This window comes from Electrona antarctica (genome assembly GCF_951216825.1).
Source record: "Electrona antarctica genome assembly, chromosome: 5".
Lineage (NCBI taxonomy): Eukaryota > Metazoa > Chordata > Actinopteri > Myctophiformes > Myctophidae > Electrona > Electrona antarctica.
This window is the reverse complement of record NC_136810.1, coordinates 11,640,762-11,661,774: the sequence shown is the minus strand read 5'-3', so window position 1 is coordinate 11,661,774 and position 21,013 is coordinate 11,640,762. Positions and strand designations below refer to the sequence as shown.

General features: G+C 41.6%; 2 protein-coding genes across 6 annotated transcripts in view; one reads left to right on the top strand and one right to left on the bottom strand.

Moving 5' to 3' along the window:
* Positions 1 to 2,385: 2,385 nt before the first annotated feature.
* Positions 2,386 to 20,970, bottom strand: snx1a (sorting nexin 1a). Of its 4 annotated transcripts, none has more exons than XM_079502487.1 (16): positions 20,759 to 20,970; positions 17,697 to 18,245; positions 16,604 to 17,639; positions 15,428 to 15,561; positions 14,671 to 14,737; positions 14,392 to 14,435; positions 12,931 to 13,072; positions 12,331 to 12,409; positions 11,836 to 11,911; positions 11,056 to 11,169; positions 8,935 to 9,028; positions 8,616 to 8,821; positions 7,919 to 8,062; positions 7,130 to 7,210; positions 6,880 to 6,951; positions 2,386 to 5,361 (listed from the first exon to the last, which is right to left on the bottom strand). In XM_079502487.1, the coding sequence occupies exons 1-16, from the start codon at positions 20,879 to 20,881 to the stop codon at positions 5,311 to 5,313; spliced, it is 3,012 nt and encodes a 1,003-aa protein (XP_079358613.1). In that variant the 5' UTR covers positions 20,882 to 20,970; the 3' UTR covers positions 2,386 to 5,310. The 4 variants fall into 4 exon arrangements, with proteins under 4 accessions (XP_079358613.1, XP_079358614.1, XP_079358612.1 ...); XM_079502488.1 differs by having other exon boundaries at positions 17,736 to 18,245; XM_079502486.1 differs by having other exon boundaries at positions 16,604 to 18,245.
* The window catches only part of sv2 (synaptic vesicle glycoprotein 2), a 13,308-nt gene continuing 13,041 nt past the window's right edge, over positions 20,747 to 21,013 (top strand). The window contains exon 1 of one of the 2 annotated variants that reach the window (XM_079502490.1): positions 20,747 to 20,873. The gene's annotated coding sequence lies outside the window, so the exon portion shown is untranslated. Of the gene's footprint in view, positions 20,915 to 21,013 lie in introns of both variants that reach the window. The other variant, XM_079502491.1, reaches the window with a different exon arrangement.

Sequence of the window (21,013 nt, the reverse complement as noted above, 5' to 3'; positions counted from 1 at the left end):
TTGCATAAACCAATCCCACAAAGTAGCCGAAACACGCCCTTCATTTGTATACCACTCCCCTTCATTTGCATAAGCCTATGCCACAAAGTAGCCGGAACCACACCCCTTCATTTGCATACCACGCCACTCCCACAAAGTAGCCGAAACCACTCCCCTTCATTTGCATAAGCCACTCCCACAAAGTAGTCGAAACCACACCCACAAAGCAGGTGGGACGCAGCCCACTAATTTGCATAAGTCAAAATGTGAGGTGTGTGTGTGTGTGGTAGTAGTAGTAGAAGTTGTAGCTCTTCTCACAACATTGACGACACAGGTCGGTTCTTTATAAACGGGCATTTATTGGGCATTCTTCTCATCCCTCTGCTGTTCCATGCCGTGAGAACTATGTTCACACAAAAATAATAAACACATAAAACAAATTGTCGCAATACATAATATTGATCAAACAAAGAAATACAAAACATGTAGAAATGCGCGATGCGCAGGTGAATGTGTCCGTCAAAACACCACAATACAACACAACAAAGATAACTCTCAAATAATAATAATACCTCGTTGGCCGCTTGTTGTGTAAAGAGGTTCTTGATGCTTCTTGAGTTTCATACAGTCCTTTTGACCGTCTGTCTTTGACTTTAGACGTGTTTCTAATAACTTCAAACAGTTCAAACACACTACTCTGCTGCGAGTGTGCTTCCTTGTGCAGACCAGAGTCTGAATGAGTGAGAGAAATGTTTGTACCACCTGTGTGCAATGCCAGGCAATCATGCATCAATCAGTCAATCAATCATGGTCCAGTGTTGCTACTGACAGACAGGGAACTTGGTTCTGCCTCAGAAAGTTATCATCACATCATGTTTACATTTTTAACCTCATATGAAATCAATTATGAACCACATATTTATTATTGTATCATGACATTATTATGAATTATGCTTTATGAACTTATGGCCATGAATTGTTGTATTTTAGCTATTTTAGTCTTTTTAAAGTAAGCAATTTAATAGCAGCACTTACAGAAGTAATACAACATACGAGATGATGCCTGATCTTCTGACATCCATAGTAGTTGACTGGATGGCGTTGTCCTCACCTGGAGAGAAATGCCCCCGGGAATATATGATCTATCTATCCATCCATCCATCCATCCATCCATCCATCCATCCATCCATCCATCCATCCATCCATTTATTTATTTATTTATTCATTCATTCCCCCCCGGAAATAAATAAATAAACAAGGATAATCATCCATCCATGTGTGACAATTGTTTGACACACATCATGTCATGTCATTTCATGTCATGTCATGTCATGTCTGTCTATAGCAAGAGGTGGGGGGGGGGGGGCCGCCAAAGCATATTTTAGACTGATTCAGTATTGACCATATTAAGCCAGGTATCACGGCAGACAGCACTAATATAATAAACAAACGTGAACGGAGCACTGCTGCCAACATAGTACACATAGTGGCCATACTGGCATACTCACCATAGCCTGGTCAAGGTTTGATAATATATATACTATTCTCTGCCTATCGGGACGTAACTCGGACGGCGCGTCTTAAATACATTTCAATTGTACATTTAGTTGACAAAAAGGTAAAGTGTGATTTATTTTTTATTTATCCTCAGTCCTTGACTAAAAAGTAAAGAGTGATTTATTTTTGATTTATCCTCGGTCCTCTGTTCCGAGGTCACGAATCTTGACTTGTCACGAACCAGCGTCCTCTCACACCATAGGCGACTGCCAGAACCACTGAGCCACCGTGGAATACTCTGAGCCTTAGATTGAGGGTATATTTATCGTCTGCTTTTTTTGCAGGCTAGTACATTTTTCTTCGTAAGTAGTAACAAGTGGATTTTACCAATGCACACGGTGAAATATTGTCATAATGTACGTCTGTATGTTACTATGTGTTTGTTTTGCAAAGGGAAAAGTGTTTTAATGTACTTTTTAGTGACGTTGTGGTAGAGTTTGTTTAACAGTACTTGTGAGGACTCTGCACTCTCTCTCACACACACACACCAGGACTGGCAGCTGATTGGCAATTTGCCACTTGTCCCTCATTCAGGGTTGCCAGGTTGTTGTGCTGTGTGTCTAATGCCTGCTGCATTGTGTGTCTCTGTTCATTTCGTGCAGGTTTTGTTGCTCCCATGATATTTATTGTATGTTGTAGGGAAATGGATTGGTTTATATAAAATCCACCACACAAAACTAAATAAGTCAGGCATTCCACCCCAGCTCAATTTCTTTTGGCTAAAGAACAGCTAAACATTGAACTAAAACTAAAATTGAACATGCTGATGTTCTTTGAACAGTGACAAGGGCAACGCTATCCTCAGCCCCACAAATTAAAACCATGATAATTCACATATCCAGCCACAACTATTGAAAATGTGTTTAATTTTTTAGATTGTAGAAAAAAAAAACATTTGTGCAAAGAAATGTCAAAAATTAGTAATGTTTTAGTCATGACAAACAGTAACAGTGTAGCATCATTGCAACACAGCAGAAAATGAACGTGAAGCAGGAATTAAAGCTTGAATCTGTGATTCCAAACAACCCGAATAACATCCCACCACAGATCTGTGAACTAGTAGCTGGGCCATAGTTTTGTCGTTGATTTAAAAACAGACATTTAGGAAATATGGTTATCAGAATTTCCAGAGGCATTTCACCAAAACACATTTCTGGTACAGTAAATGCACAAATCATAAAGCTTTTTTTCAAAATGACAAGAACCCTTCCTTATTCCATGTAGTGTTAAATACAGCTCAGGGAAATCATAATAGATACTTCTGGGAGCTGATGAGCATCAAATGACTAAGCTGCACTACAGAAACGTTTGCTTTTAACCCATTCTGAACAGGAACCCCTTTTGGTGTTTTAAACATTGTTATAATTTAGCTATTGGAAAATAGCAGATCTACAAGCTCATAGCGCGCCACCGAGTGGTGCGCTACGAGCTTGTAGGTCTGCTATTTTTGAAAAATCTTAAAAATGCGTCAACAAATCTTTGAATATATATTCTTTCAAAAAAATGTTTTTTGTCTAAATGGGTTAAATAATTCAAATGATATCAAAATGCAAACCATATTGGAAAATCTTTGTTGGATGTTCACTAACGCTAGGATAATAAAAAAAGAAAAGCGCTCAGATGTACTATGAGTGAAATGCCCCATTAATCCTGTGCCAAAGAGTCAATTTCTAGACAGTTGTAACTGACACACTGCCAGGAACACATGGACACAGAAGCAGTTCAACTACAGGGTTCTCCCAACACATTTAAATTTACATCACAGGGTGAAGAAAATAGCATTCAGAATTAAAAGGCACAGACTCATGTGGTTCTATGTGTCATCATTTGCACAACAGAGATCAATCATACTTAAAAACATAATACCCAAAAATAGGTTGACCTAGAATGCCACACAAAGCTGTAGCTGGGGGGCTTACAATTAGAACAGTTCAGCCTAAAATCCCCAGTAGTGGACCTTTACCAAGATAAATGGTACAATCCATTACTGCCCCTACAAAGCCACAGAGCAGTAACTGCATGAGAACTAAAATTCAGCGGGAAAAAAATTATCTCCTGTCTTACCAAACTTACTGTTGGAGCAGCATTTGTTTAGTACTGAGAATATATATGCATAATGGATGTGAAATGTAAACACACTCGTGACCTTTGAAAGACAAAACATAGTTACTACCATCTGCCTTTGTAGGGAAGTGTACTCTCTACCAATATACATGTATGACACTTTTCATCCCCGCTCCCTTCCCCTCAGCATTGGCAGTTTTTTTTTTTACTGTAAAAGAGGTACAACTAGTGCTTATAAAATTGTCTAGTGGAAGTGCATTTTGTTTCCTCTCTTTTTCCTCTTATCAAATCCCTTTAAATCACCAAGAGGCAATAGAACAAGTTGAATATATTCTGTTGAATATAAAATTGGCCACTTCCTTCATCTGGGTCCCCATAAACATTGAGAGGACGCCTGGTACACCTGGCATGAATGCACCCCTCCTATCCTGATGGCATGCAGAGATTATTAAACTGCATTACATTTACGCATGGCTTTAAAATGGCTCCCCAGTATACATGCAGAGTATACATTTCACAATTCTGTGTGACATGGAAACGTCTGTGTCTCAGAGGTGACCTGTGGATTCTGATTTATTTCATCCATACATTGGCTACCGTTTTAGCATGCTAAAATTCCAGGATCAGAAAGGCTGTAGCTTTCATTAACTTGAAATGTCTGCAGATGGACCGATGACATCCTTTGCAGGTACATGACTGAGCTATCCACAGCCCGCCTCTGAGTCACAATAAGTATAATGAAATGGCACCGTCTTAATTGTGAGCACGAGTAGTGGCTGATAAATTAAGAAATGAATACAAAACACGATCGCCCCCAAAACACGCTCGCGCTGGGTCAAATCCGTCGTCCGTCGTCGTCACCAGGTATTCCTAACTCAGTAAACTATGTCTAAACTTAATCTTATTCCTAAACTTAACCTCAGTAAAACTATGCCTAACCCTAATCTTATTTCTAACCTTATTCTCAGGAAAACAAATACAAGAATACAAGAACTGGGGGGGAGGGGGTATTTTGGGGGCGGGAAAAAAATGTGGACGAGCGTGTTTTGGGCATTCCGGTTAACATTGAAAACCTAACTATTTCTTTCAATATGTGCTTCGTGTGCGGATCCGTGAACACATTTAAATGTGCCGTTTATGGTGGTTTGGAGATTCAGTGAGTTTCCAGAGTGATCAGCCAGATGATTAACGTCAGGTGGGACAGGGGCATACAGAATAGATTCATATGGTCCATATCTACTAAGACAGCAGCCTGGTGTAAACAGTTAAACAATGCTGATGTCAGAAATCTGATTTACAACAAATCATGAAAACATCCTGAGAACAACTCTTTCTCTTATCCCTTGTGTGGAAATTTGTGGAATCATTCACTACACCTTGCCTTTGTGTGTGTGTGTATGTGTTTTCTCTATATGAATATTTTTCTGTCTTTTTCTTTTAAATCTAATAAGAAAATATTTGTGATTAAATGAAAAATATACAATTAATACAATAGAATACAGAGCTGTATGTTAAAGGTGATTATATAGTATATATAAAAGAAAACAGGTTGATTGTATTACGTCTCCCTTTTACAACGCGCACACACAAATAATCCTTGGTTTGAAGGCAGAGAGGTAAAGTGTAGAAGAAGTGACAGCTTCTCAGGAGAAGACGAGACAGCTCCTCCTGTGGTTCAGGAGAATTAGAGACGTGACGCTACAGGAGAGATCAGGCAATGGCTTTGGCTTCTGGTAAGAAAGCCTCCCAGTACTTTATCAGCTAAAGGAGACAGAAAAAGGGAGATAAACAAAAATAAAAAACATTTAATTTATCCAGATTTAAAAACAAAAAAAAAGATCAAATGGGCCTAATAAAAGAACGTAAAGTACTACAGAGAAATCCATAGACCCCCGCCAATTGGGCTTTTTAAGGTTAGTTGACCCAGAGTAATATAGTAAGAGAGTGGCGACACTAGCGTTGACTCCCATTGGAACAATGGAATGCGGAAGTGCTCATTCTATCTCAATGGGATAGTTCCAATGTTTGGAACTATAGGCCATAGGCGCCCGCTTTGCGGCGAGATCAAAGCGTGTCGCTACTCTCTTACTCTACACTCTGAGTTGACCTGCCTTGGTGCGTGCCACAATGCCGTTCCTAGATGTCACCAGATACCAAGTTTGGTCAAATAGCCGATCTTCAAGCTCAAAACGCATCAACGTGTTGAGCTTGAACTTGAAGATGAGACATTTTCAGTGCACAACGTCGTCGACAAACGAGTATAGATCAGGCTTAGACCTCTCGAAAATATGTGCATATAAGTGCCGTGTATATGGGTATTCACACCAAGGACATGTATAGCGTTAGCTATACATACTAGACTCCTCATCTCTGGTCAAAACAAAACTGTCAGAGGGTCAGTGAGAGCGACTGCATCCCAGTTGTCCTTCTGATGGACTTTGAATGGCTGTCAATGTTTTATCGTTCATAAAATCACACGGAAAGTGACCAACAATATAGTTTATGACCATTGTTGTTGCTGTAGTTTTTAACAACATTCATTGTCATCGCTATCATACTCTGTGTACTGTGAACGGTGCTTAGCATGTGACAAAATAGCAACCATATTGTTTGAGAATTTTTGAAATATGGCACACACCTTGCACTATATAATGCAGCAAATGTGCATATAGCATATCGTTATAATAATCAAAAGCCTAATGGTCTACATATCTACTGTAACCTTTGGTAGTAAATATGAGTTTTGGTATTACTGTGTTTTGCCTTTTACGAATTTCAGTGAACAAAAATGTGTGAATTTGCAAGTACACAATGTGTCTGAAATGTGTCATTTCATGAATTATCCCCAATACACGTAACAGTCGACCCTTGTAGGTGTACTGTATTCATTGCATAAAATGAACATATCCAAATTCCAAAAGCTTCCAAGTGATTTGAAAACGTGACAGTGAGGCCAGTGTGTGGGACTCCTACATTCTTGTAAACTAAGTAAGCCTTACCATAGGGCAGGAGCCTATCTCCTATTTCTGTAGAGTGGGGCAGCTTGATGTACAAGTACACCCCCTGGACATGACGCTAGTATGTGCAGGGACTTACCCCCAATCCAACACTTGATGCCGAGTACTAAGCAGCGAGGCACTGGGTCCCATTTTTAAGAGACTTTGGTTATGACCCGGCCGGGGATCGAAACCAACCTCCCAGGACACTCTAAACACAAGGCCACTGAGCTGGTGCTGCATTTGTACATTGGATTATTAATTCCAATAAACAGAAACTCACCTGTTGCTGAGACTGAAGCAAAGCTTCTAAGTATTTAATGATCTGTCTTTTGAAGTCTCTCGCCTTCTCTTTCTGCAACACAAAAGACAAGTCATCACACACTGAATGCATGAGAAACATTGTGGACCCGTTAACTAAATGATCAAGAACTAATTATGACAATTCCTTAATAATGTTTTAATTGTATGCTGCATTGTAAAATCCATGCATTCACCCATAAACGTTTGTTAAGCGTTCAAATGAATCTTACCTCAAAGCGAAGCACCTCTTTGCGTACAGTTGCAGATATTCTGTCAAAGTCTCTCTCATACTGAGTCACCTTACCCTCCCACTGGAACAGAAAACACACTTTCATTAATTGATTGTATTTGTTCAGTGTTGAAAAATATTAAGAATGTCTCAACTCTACTTAAAGACATGAAGAAAGAAATAGCCAAATGTGTCTGTCTTCAGGAACACTTACAAAAAACAGGGAGATCTATTTAAAAGGCATTTATTTGATGGTCTACCCTACCCAACCCATGACAATCATCCTACATGATGGTCTACCCTACCCAACCCATGACAATCATCCTACATGATGGTCTACCCTACCCAACCCATGACAATCATCCTACATGATGGTCTACCCTACCCAACCCATGACAATCATCCTACATAAACATTGCAATCGGTTGCAGTTTACATTTTTCAGTCAAAATACCCTGGCGTTTTAGATAAATCTCCCTGCCCTACCCAACCGTGCTCACGCAAAAGTGGGTGAAAATCACTTTCACCTAGAAAATCCTTTAATCTTTTTTTAATTCAGCTGACAGTGGAGACACATGCTGGAACTTTTTACTTTGAAATGTTTTATAGTTTCTGAGTTATTTAATTTAAACGCCCAATGCATTCTCAATGGCGAAAACACAAACTTTGGCACCACGTATTATTATTTTTTTTTCAAAGACGTCCACAGACGTCTTGGGCACTGCACGTGCGGTATGTGTTAAGAATAACCAATTAACTACGTGTGTGAGCAGCATGAGTTGCGTCATACATCTGAGATTTCCTCCTTGGCTTGCTGTAGTTTATCAGGTTTGTTGGCCCAAAGCAGCTTGGCCTCAGTCTCCCTTTTCTTCTGAAGCATTGTCTGGGCGTCCTGCCAGCGCTGCCATGCCTTCATCCTGTTGTCAAACGAACCCTGGGGGATACGTACACAATATTCTATACGTTACTGTACGGTAACGGTTAACCCTCCCCATAACGCTCAGATTTCATGAATCCTATCCAACACAGTATCTTGCATCATATACAGAGTTGGGCAGTAATGTGCTACACAACTACATTACATACAGGTTTTGGATACTCTACCAACCTTTGATTATATAGCACCTCACCAAATATATGTACTGTAACCTAACAATATTTTAAGACCGATCTGGTAGTCAATATGTACAGTATATATCTACATAATATGATATCCTATATTCCAAGACGGACATCAATATATTTTTCATAGTATTAGTAGATTTTTATAGGGCAAAAGAGACGTTAAATCTAGGACACACAAAAGACAAAACAAAACAACAAATCATACTATCCTATCCTACAGTACACAGTAAAGTGTTCATTTATCCATTTGAAACTCTGAAAGTGTATAAATGTAAATAAATGTAATTCACCCTTAATTCACCACACTCTCAGAATGAAATTAACAAACACGGTGTACCACATCATTGTGTTGCCGTGCGTACCCTGACAACTCCCAGCAAGCGGATGTAGTCTGCGAGCATCTCAGCGAGGCAGAAGGAGTCGTTAGCAGCTTGGTCCTGGTGGATCTGTTCCATCTTGTCTTCCACCTCGGCCAGCTGGGACAGCGCACGAGACAGAGCCGTGTTGTCCTCTGAACTACCCAACATCGCTACACTCTTAGCAAACCCTGCCGTGTTCAGACACAGCTCTGGACAGGAGGCACGGAAACAAACAAACAAAAAGGTGTGAATACAAACTATGCTGCCACTAACGCTCAGGTCCAATGAATGATGAAGGCGACGTTAAAGGGGTGTGACCAACCTTTTCTGTGGCCAACCAGAGAGTCGACCACTCCATGGAGCTTCCTGAACTGCTGGTCAGCAGACTCCACCTCCTGTAGTTTCTCCTCAAACCACTGCAGAACAAAATAGCACCATTGGTGTATTGTTACTCGTCACTGATAACATTTACTGTAGAACAGTGGATCTCAACGCTATTCCTCAGGGACGACTGGTAATACCGAATTTCCAGTGGCGTGCACAGACATTTAGAGGGGCAGGTGCTCAAGTTAAAAAAGGGCACCTTGTGCAGCGTGTGGAACCGGCCGGTTGCCTTAATCCATTTTGGGCGGGAACCCCTTTTGGTGTTAGCATTGGTGTTATGCATTTGGTGTTATGCTTCAGCTATTGAAAAATAGCAGATCTACAAGCTCATAGCGCGCCACCGAGTGGCGCGCTATGAGCTTGTAGGTCTGCTATTTATTTTTATTTTTTTTAAACTCTTTATTTTTGAATTTTTGAATATGCAAGAGACACAAAAGACAAACAAGGCATACATTAAAACAAAAACATCAACAGAAGAAACAGAATAATAATAAAAAACAAAACAAACAAACAAACAAACAAACAAATGAGGTCACGGGATGTACAGCAACAAGCAACAACAATACATATTACAGACTTGGATTCATTGACAACCGAAAAGACACAGCCCATATTCACTCCATATCCGCCCCCCCAGCTAAATACTCTATCCATTTCTCCCATCTTCTTTCACCCAGCTCTTTTTGCAGTCTCAGAGAATAGGTCATCTGTTCTAGGAGATGTAGTTGTTTCACAATGTTGATAAATAGGTCAGCAGTAGGACAATTCTTTTGTAACCAATTTCTTGTAATAGCTTTTTTGCTTGCTACAAGTAAAATCTTAAGTAAGTAGGAGTCATCCTGATTTAGCCCATCTGGGAGTTGTCCTAGGTACAAAGATGTGAATGTATCATCTATTCCAAAACCCATAATGTTTGAGATAAGTGTTGTCACTTCCTTCCAAAATGGTTGAATTACAGGACAAGACCAAAAGACATGTGCATGATCAACCACTGTATCTCCACATTCTCTCCAACAGTCCATATGGTTGCCAGTCTGTTTGGACTTCTGTTTTGGAGTAATAAAGAAGCGAATCTGGTTTTTCCAACAAAAGTCTCTCCAAATCAAGGAATTAGTGGTCGTTGATTGCGTTTTCCATGTATTCATCCATACTTCATCACTTATATCAATGCCCATCTCTTTTTCCCATCTCTCTTTCACATACATTGTAGAATCCTTTTTCAACGACATAAGTCCATTATATAGTTTACTCACAAGACCCCTATTACTTCCTGAGCCATAAGCATTTGTAAATATAGTGATTAGACTTGTTGTAATACCTGGAGTAGACCCTTTTACCTTTTTACCAAAATAATCCCTTACCTGCAAGTATCTAAAAAAGTCCTGGTTAGCCAACCCATATTTCTGCTTTAAGTTTTCAAAACTATCAATATCTCCATTTCTTATCATAGTACATATAGAGGTGATGCCATTGTGGTGCCATTGTTTGTACCTATTGTCTAATACTAGGTCTGCTATTTTTGAAAAAAAAAAAAAAAAAAAGAGAAAAAAAAGTTTTTTTTTCTTTTTTTTCTTCAAAAGGGCACATTGCCAAAAGGGCAGGGGGTGCTCTAGCACCCCCTAGTGTCTATCTGTGCACGCCACTGCGAATTTCTATCCTACCATGACATGATAAATATATTTGTCTAATAAGGGCCTGGTTTGATCTGGTAGGATGGAAAACCAGCAGTATTTGGTATCTCTGAAAACTTTTTGAAAGAAGTTGTGAATTTATGTAATAGCTTATGCTAAGCTAGCCTGCACACTCCACTAATAACTAGGTATACATGATGTTCACCAGTGTTGGCATGCAGCATGGTGTAGTCAGCCACAGTTCCTTAAACATGAATGATAGTTTGAAATTAAAAGGAGAACTTGTGGTTTGGGGCAGACAAAAGTGAATTCCACAACGCTAGACCTCCAGAACGGAACATGGTGGTGACAGTGACAAACCCTACAGAGCAGCTCAAAATGACAGACTGAGGCGTCAAACTACAATATGGTAGATCTACTTTACTCACCACATCTGACTCGTTCATCTTAATGGTCATCTTGCTGACAGCATCTGATGCCCTGGTGATCATCTTCATAAAACCTGCACCACTCAGAGCCTGAGTGCTCACCGCCCTGGGTAACTGCACACACAAATAATATATACCATACACTAGGGCATTCACTTCTAGTCATTTGTACTAGTTGACTAGTTGCCTAGTTTACTAGTCGACTAGTTGTTTAACTACCTATTATGTAAAAAATAAAATAAAAATTTTTTTTTTTGGGAAATAAATATTTGTACATTGAAAAACTGTGTACATGGTGACTATAACTATAATCTACCTGATCTTGAGGCCTACAAAATCGGGAAAAAAATAAAAAATAAAAAAAATAAACTAGTCAACTAGTACCAACAATGTCGACTAGTGGATTTACTAGTCGACTAGTAAACTAGTCGACTAGTTGCTTAATGCCCTACCATACACAGACATATACCGGTATATATATTATCTCTCTCACACACACACACACACACACACACACACACACACACACACACACACACACACACACACACACACACACACACACACACACACACACACACACACACACACACACACACACACCCCCCCCCCCCCCCCCCCCCACACACACCCCCCCCCCCCCCCCCCCCCTAAACTATAAGGATCATATTAACAATCAACAGTATTTCAATGTATGTTCCACATACTGTGTATGATACTGGTCTGGCGCCCAGGTCTGTACATTACGGATCTAGCAATGTAACAAAAACTTAAACGTACATCATCTTTCTCCAGGAACTCCCTGACATCAGGATCCTGGATGAGGGAGGGGTGACACACCACCCTCTGGAGGTACCTGACAGAGGAGACGTCAAAACAAATTAAATCGACAAAACAAAGAGATCCCTCGCATTGAGGGAAACACTGTTCATTGAAGCATCTTTATTTGGTTGTTTTGGAGGTTGGTTTTGGTCAAAGGTGCAAGAACAAGGATAATAAACTATTTACAAGGCAAACGACAATGTGCAAGTGGCAGTGTCAATGTGCAAATTGCAGTGTGCAAGAGAAGGACAGGAAATATACAATATGTGGCGCAGTGGAATATTTTAGTGCAACATATATTTGCACAGTTCAGCAGTGCTATGCACGTGGTAGGACGAGAAAGGGACTATACCAGCTAGTTTGGTGTTCCTGTTGCCCAGGGCAGGAGTTGGGACTCACTGGTCTAATATTTAAACTGTTCCCAATGTCATTACTTCATCTCCTTCACATTACCTCTCCAACGCAGCTCTTCTTCTCTCAACAAACTCTGCAGATGAAGGATCCTCCTTTCCAACCTTCAGCTTGGTCATTCCTGTCCAAAATGACATTTGATCTCAGACCAACACATCGTAGAAAATGTTTTCAATACTGTCTTTTAATGTCAACCACATTGAGCTTCAATGAATGACATGGGCTATGTAAATACAATTGATGAACTCTCTTTTTCAAGCTAAAAGCTTGAAAACAACCTCATAGATCTAGACAATATATAGATCCAAAGTTCCAAACGGATCTACAGTATATATAGATTAGATATAGTGAAGCTTTGTATAGATCTATACTACACACACACACACACACACACACACACACACACACACACACACACACACACACACACACACACACACACACACACACACACACACACACACACACACACACACACACACACACACACACACACACACACACACACACACACACACACACACACACACACACACACACACACACGTGTGGGTGTGTTGTGACTGCTGATGTACATTATGAAGACATTCCATGGTGTCTGAATGCTAGTCTCCCGACCAGGTTAAAATCGACTCCACTTACCCAGAACACTCTTCTCTGGTGGGGGAGGGACAATGAAGCCGTTTGCTGAGTGTTTTTCAGATAGTTTCTCATAGAGACCCAGGAAGTCACTGAAACGCCTCCTCACTGTGAAAGACTTGTTCCTGAACATGGGCAGCGTGGTCTGGAGATACAGACAACCCAAACATGGTTACAGATTCACTCCCAAATATGAACTGTTCCCCATTAGACATTCATTCATCATGACAAAAACCCGACCATAAATCTTGCTGTCCTTAAACCAAAGCGATGATCCTGAAGCTTATTTGCAGGTGAAAAAAATGATTTCAAGTCAAAATCTCAATTATGTATGAGCGCTCGGGTGGCCGGTTGTGGGTTCGAATCCGCCATGGTGCATCTGGCTTTGTCGGGCGTCTATGCGAACATAATTGGAGGGAGGGAAGCCGGGCGGGGAGGCTGATAATTGCCACTGCATGTAATCCTACAGGCTGGGGTGGCATCTGTCAGCAGGGAGTGTTGGGCAGGAGGAGTAGGAGTAGGACGAGTAGGAGTACGGACGAAGGAATTCATTTTCCTTAAGGGCCATATTTTGACTAGGGAACCAGGCTGGGGGCCGAGTCCGCACGCGCGAAAAATTGGGTTTTTTATTTTTTCATTAATTAATTAAATATTGTTCTCAACCAATGGTCCGGGGACCACCAGTGGTCCTTGAGGGGGTGCCCAGTTTGACATGCATAGGCTACTGACCCCCATTTAATGCCATTTATATCTGGGACACCCCCCCAAAACAAAACAATTTTATTTTATTTTTTTAAATTCTTCCAGGGGCCACAAGGGGGCGCTCCGCGGGCCGCCTATTGGGGAACCCTGCCCTATGTCCTCCAGGTGGGAGCTTGTCACTGGCAGGTGATTCAGTAGGATACGACAGTAGTGACAACACAGAAATGTGTGGGGGGAGGAATTAATTGGCAGAGAAAAAAGGGGGTACAAAAATAATTGGCCACTCTAAATATTTTGTGGAAAAAACGTTTTCAGTGTATGCATGTATGTCAGTTCAAAATAACAGACCACTGACATGCGCTGTGTAAAGTGTTTTATAAGCACTATGCTTGAGATTCCTGGTCTGACAGAACTAGGGCTGTGTTTTTCTGTGTTTTTTTTGTTACGGTGAATCCTAACCGTATCTGGGTTAACCGGGATACCCCTTTTGGTGTTAGCATTATGTTATGCTTTAGCTATTGAAAAATAGCAGATCTACAAGCTCATAGCGCGCCACCGAGTGGCGCGCTACGAGCTTGTAGGTCTGCTATTTTTGAAAAATCGAAGAACGACTGACATAGAAACATAGCTTTTTCAGAAAACTGTCAGGATGTAGAAGACATTTTTAGAATCTGATCTCAGGTCAGAATGGGTTAACCCACAGGATAAATAAATGGTAGTTTGCATATAAAGTTAAATGCTGTTGACAAGACAGAGTCCTACCTGTGTAGAGACTTTGTAAGCCATGTAGGCGTTCATACCATCCCCTGAAATAAACACCACACAGTTGCTGAGACCACAGTAACACTCTAGTTTGTATCACATTTGATGAAAATGCATGTATAACTTTTTCTTTAATGAATGGAAATTTGAATTTGTCAAATATATTGTTAGTCACTGAAACAATAATACGCTATTCTGTATTGCAACATTGATGGGTGAAGATTGGGTCATACATAAAACTGCATTTGTAGAATATCTAATAATACAGACGGTTCTTACCTATTTTTTCAGGGTTGGTGATAGAGATGTTAGTCTCAAATTTATCTTCCGGTTCATCCTCTTCCAGCTGAAAAATTAGCAAAGACATTTATTTTAATTCCCAATTTTATGCAGGTTGGCAGCAAGCTCTCGACAGACTGAATTAATTGGGAAGAGTCATGTCCGATTTTCACGTCCTCTTCACTATACTGTTGTCTCTATTATAATAATCTACATCGGCACAATCACTATATTTTATTATTTGTGATTATTTGTGGATTACTGTTGGATTTAACAGTAATGCTGTTGATTAAACTGACTTGATAATGTTTCTCAACTTATACCTGACTAAAAGACCTACAGCCAATAAGAGCCTGATGACTAGTCAAGTATTTGACTATGGGGGTGGTCAGCAAATAATTAATAGTCTGATTCTGTTAGTAATAGGTATGTGACTCTGTGTTGTTTATGATATTGAGTTACATTTGATAATGTTTTTGGAGATTGGAGAACATTTATTTATTTTCTTTCAGTTGATTTTGCTGCTTCATATCCACAGGAGTAAAATCATTTGTTTATTTTTGGAACAAGGTTCTTATATAACACAATCTATGCTGACCCTATGGTAACATAAAAAAGAAGCGTGACCCAGGGGAGGGCAGCCTCGGGCGGCACTGCAGTGATGTCAGACTTTGTTCTCTATATAATGTAATACAACAGAGTAAACTAATACAGTAGAATAGAGTACAATATAGTACATTAAAACTGAATGGAATACCTCCTCCAGAGTGGCAGGCAGAGGTGTAGACAGGCTTGTAGCAGCAGACAGGGAGGGGACAGACACAGAGGGTTTGGTTGTCTCCTTCTTTCTGTCATTCCTGGGACTGTCCAGAGACAACTCCACTGTAGCTTCTGTTGAACAAACACCACGACAACACCAAAATACGTTTCAATATCTTTGTGTATATTGTTCATTAAAAACACCTATAGAACGTTATATTTCCCAGCATTGGCATGCAACAATGGCATTCCCCCCACAATGACAGGGGAGGTTTTAAACTCGTGACCTTGTGAGTTGTGAGCGGCTCAGATTGTGCAAACCCCTCATGATGCAACAACACATTTACGGCCACGCTACACCAGGCGTTTCTCGCACGTTTTCTCCCGCGCGTGCGTGCGTTTAATTTAGGTCCAGTCCTAATTAAAAAAAACACGAGCCGTGCATTTAGGGTAAACGCGCGAGAAAAGCCTGGTGTAGCTTGGCCGTTAGCCCTTAATCAGATGATAAAACATCTTGTGACTCATGTATTGTACCCCTGCTGGTCTGATCCCACTACAACTGTCTTTCTCTCAGCATTCCTGTTTCCCTCCTAAACGGTATTTCTCAGCTTTCCTGTTTGTCTCTCCTACTCGCATCCTTATCTGCTGTTCTACTGTCTGTCTCTCCAACATTGACTGCCTCTTGGCTTTCCTACCACCTGTCTCCAGTCTCAAGCCAAATTCCAATACCCCAAATCTCAGCCACTCGCTCACTCACCCTCGGTCACTACAGCATGGCGGTGTTACAGTGAAATTGGTGACCTTCATCAGGTCAACAATTTCACCATAACACCAACATGCTGGAGTGACCGAGTGTAAGTGAGCAAGTGGCCAAGATTCTGGGTATTGGAATTTGGCTTCTGCCTCTCCTTCCCTCTCAGCTGTCCTACTGTCTGTCTCGCCTACACCGTCTGTCTTCTTCATAGATTTCCCACTGTCAGTCTCACCTAGACCATCTCCCTTTCAAGCTTCCTGTCTTTGTCTCCTATACAGTCCTATACTTCCTCTCAGCTGTCCTACATTGCCTCCCTCAATGGTTTCCTACTGTCCATCTCTCCTGCACGTGTCCCTCTCAGCTGTCCATACTGTCAGTCTCTCCTACACCATCTCTGCATGCATGCTGCTAGGGACCTACCAGAAAATATGTCTGCGTCTTCTTCAGAATGAACCCCATTCGTTTTGGAGGTGCTGGTGTTGACGACGCTGGTCACTGTGGCAACGGCTTCTTCGGTGAAGATGTCAGTTGGCTCGTCACTCAGGGGTCCAGCCCCTAAATGACCACTGCCGCCGAGTTTGGTTGAGACTAGTTTGTCCCTGTGCTCGTGCTCGACACTGTTGGCAAAACCAACAGTCTTCTTCATGGGAGCCGTAGTAGTGGCCCTGAGCGGTTCACTGAAAAGGTCCTCATCTGGTTCACCAAAGAGGCTCTTCTGTGGGTATTTGGCGGACTTGGCCAGCAGTGGTGCCGTGAACAGGTCGCTGGGCTCGTCTTCGAACAGATCCATTGGTGTCTGAATGGTAGTTTTTTTCACTTCTGTGACTGTGGGCTGGATGATCTCACTAACAGGAACCAGCGGAGGCAGTGTTGTGTCATTGGTGGGTGAATCGCTGATGATGTCCAATAGCGGAGCGCTGGAAGGTTCTTTCACCTCCTCGTCCAATAGCGAAGCACTGACTGGTTCTTTCACCTCTTCGTCAAATAGCAGAGCATTGGAAGGTGCTGTCACCTCTTCGTCCAGTAGCGGAGCATTGGAAGGTGCTGTCACCTCTTCGTCCAATAGCGGAGCACTGATAGGTTCTTTCACCTCTTCGTCCAATAGCGGAGCATTGGAAGGTGCTGTCACCTCCTCCTCCAATAGCGGAGCACTGATAGGTTCTTTCACCTCCAGGTCCAATAGAGGAGCGCTGGAAGGTTCTTTCACTTCCTGGTCCAATAGAAGAGCACTGATAGGTTCTTTCACCTCCTCGTCCAATAGCGGGAAACTGTCCAATAGAGGAACGCTGGGAGGTTCTTTCACCTCCTCGTCCAATAGCGGAACACTGTCCAATAGAGGAGCGCTGGAAGGTTCTTTCACCTCCTCGTCCAATAGCTGCGCACTGATAGGTTCTTTCACCTCTTCGTCCAATATCGGAGCACTGTCCAATAGAGGAGCGCTGGAAGGTTCTTTCACCTCCTCGTCCAATAGCGGAGCACTGTCCAATAGAGGAGCGCTGGAAGGTTCTTTCACCTCCTGGTCCAATAGCGGAGCACTGGAAGGTGCTTTTACTTCCTCATCCAATATCGGAGCATCGGAAGGTTCTTCTACTTCCTGGTCAACGACACTTCCTGGTGTGTCATCACCCGGGGGATCAGTGACGGTGCCTGCAAATGGAACATCAGCTGCATGTGCTGTTGGGTCAACAGTAACATCCTCAGTGTCTACTAGTGTCTCCTCTCCTGAAGCGTCAATTTCATTTCCCAACAGATCAACAAAGTCATCTGACGGCTCATCTAAAGCCACTTCGGTCACAGCTGCAACTTTCTCTTCTGCTGTGGAACTTTCCATTATGGGATTCGCATCACTTGGAGAATCCGCCTCACTGCTCATCAGGTCGAAGAAATCATCCGAGGGGTCGCTGGTGGCCTCGCTGGCTGCTGGTTCGTTAGCCGACAGGCTGCTGCCAAGGTCGCTCAGTGGATCGTTAGGCGACTCAGGGGAAATGGTGAGGTCAGGTGGACTGGTTATGAAGTGGTCCGTTGGCAGCGCAGTGTCCATTGTGATCAGTGGAGATTCAATCTACGGAGTAAGGAAAAATCATAATTGTGTGAAGTGAGGGGCACCCACTGTATTTATATCGGCCAGACGGCCACATGACGGCTTACGTTAAAACGTAGTGTCCTAAACAAACATTAAAGTCCATAGACTTGGCCTGCAAACAAATGACACAATTGCCCTAAGCAAACATTAAAGTGCATGGACTTGAGTCCTCTAAACAAACATTAAAAATCCCAGAATTGGCTGCCTGCCATATGACGTAATCTTCAAAAGCCACATAAAATGAAGGAATATTCATTCGCCTCCTGAGTCCTGATAGTGGAGTGTTTAAGCCTTCTGCTTCCAGAATATAAGACCCAAATTACTAGTGCCTTCCTCTAACCCCCTTTATTGTTTCCCTCTGACATTTATAAACTCTCTAATTAATTAATATAAACTCTCTAAATGTAGCCCAGAGATTAAGACCATGTCTCTGGAATCACATGCAATGCTGGGATGCTTTACATTTAAAATGTATCTTTCAAATATGTATACAAAATTAAATATAGGTAACTCTCAAGGCCCAGACTGCTGGCCTAGCTGTCCAGCACCTAGGTTCAATGTTGCCTGACAGGTTCAAGTCCCAATCCTGACGGCCTTTGCTGCATGTCACTCTCTATCTCGCCATTTCCTGTCTACCTATTGTACCATATTAGTTTAAACCTATAAAAAGCTCCCCCAAAAAAATAAAAAAATAATAAAAGAGCATGCATGGTGCTCCGAAAAGTAAACAACATTCACTGTTCATTCCTTGTGTGTTGGTTATTCTGACTGTTCATATTTAAAATTTTCTGCATCTGGACAAGAGAGCTTGCTCCCAGTATGCAGTCCCCTGCATGATTATATATATATATTATATATATTTATTAATAATATATTTATATATATTTTTAATGGCATGTTGTGTAATGTGAAGGAGGCAGACGCAGAGAGAATCCACCAATAGATAGTCGCTCCGTTTCAAAACATCCCCATAAGATACCATGAATCCGTTACTGCTGACTAATCAGTTCCACAGAGTACAGAAACCAAAGACAGCAACTTTCCAATCTAGCCTCTGAACTTTTCATTGTCAGCCAGAAGTCAAACATCCGGGTTCTGACCATGTGACCACATCTGAGACTCACATGACGAGAGGTTCAGCTCTGCAAAAGTATTTTTGCCTTTGGCTGTATTTAAGATGAATATTTGGTATAATGTGTGATTGTTGTGTGCACCTTTTAAACTTTGGCAATACATATGTTGTGATAAAAATAACAAAACTTGAACTCGAATGTCCCTGCAATGTATGATGCACAAGTTAAGGTGCTTCAAAATAATGTGTGCTTAATGCTTATATGCTTTAATAAACATATTCAGCTACAACTCAGATACTTTTATAACTATGACTGTAAATATATATGAGCTATAACACTGTCACTCTTACTTTAATATTATGGGGAACATTCTGAGAGTAAAATCCAGCCTCACAATCATCAACAACTTGGTGATCATTGTCTGAGCTTGTCGGAGCTTAGCTTGTGTCAGCCCATTCTAACAAAATCAGACCCCAAGGTTAAGGTAAATTATAAAGGCACTTAACACACTCAGCCAAAATATGTCACTGACAGCAACAAACTACACACAAACTGATTTACTGCTTTCATCCTTCCTAGACTTGATCCGTAAAGCTCAAACGTTGATACTAATGCTAGATTTGGTGAAAATGCATTTGGTGAAGGTGGTGGTCAGATTTTAGGAAAATGCCAAGGCTGGCATGGAACAGTAAAAGACAAAATCAAATCAATCACCACACCACACCGTTACACCGAGTAGGAAGTAACGTTAGTCGACTCTCGGTTACCTGGCTAGGTAAAAGACCAAACCGAATGACAACAACAACACGCCTGACTTCTCCAACAGCACAACATGAAGACTGGATTTTGATCAGTCAGTGAAGACTCACTTTCATTAGCGTAATCATAATGCAAAAACGAGAAAATAAAACAAAGTCAGAGAGCGAAAAAGTTAGCTACATATAAACCACAATCACTTGCACAGATTTGTTCAATGAACGTTAGAAGTTGTACAATGAATTGGCAATTGTTCGCTACGTGTTAGAATTCAAAAGGATCGTATTACCTGGGCCATGTTAGCAGTGTCTCGTGCAAATAACGTTTACAACTTAGCGAACATTTCCCCACTATAAAAGTGTCTAGTTAGCTTACTGCTATAGTAGCTACTAAAGTTAGCTCGCTTGGTAGTACGTTTAGCCTACAATAAATGCCACGGATGGGTTAGTGAAATCACAAACAACCGCTGTAGCCGATAGTGTCGCGTGACCATTTTTCTACAACAGTCGCTCTACAGCACTTCCGCTAGATGACGGTTGGCTGTGACGTCACGGCTCCATCCTTGGCATCTTTATTCTTGGTCTAGCCCAGCCAGGTTGCCCAGGAAGTTGGCAGTAAATCAATAAACATGCTATAATCGATAAGGTTCAAAGTGACACGCACTGCACTTGTGAAAAGGTCGTCTTCGTCTGCATCGTCGTCGCTGAGGCCGACTCCTTCGGACTCCACTTCTTGGTCCTCGGAGTCGGGGAAAGGAGGTGGACTGCGCTCCGAACTGGTCGCCATCTTCAAAATCTTTTAAAACAAAAACACCCACCAGTTCAGTTCAGTTTGTTCACACACACGGGTCCGCTTCCCTGTGCTTACCAGTGTGACAGCACAGTGGGTAACCTATCGAATTATGTGACTTCAGACAGA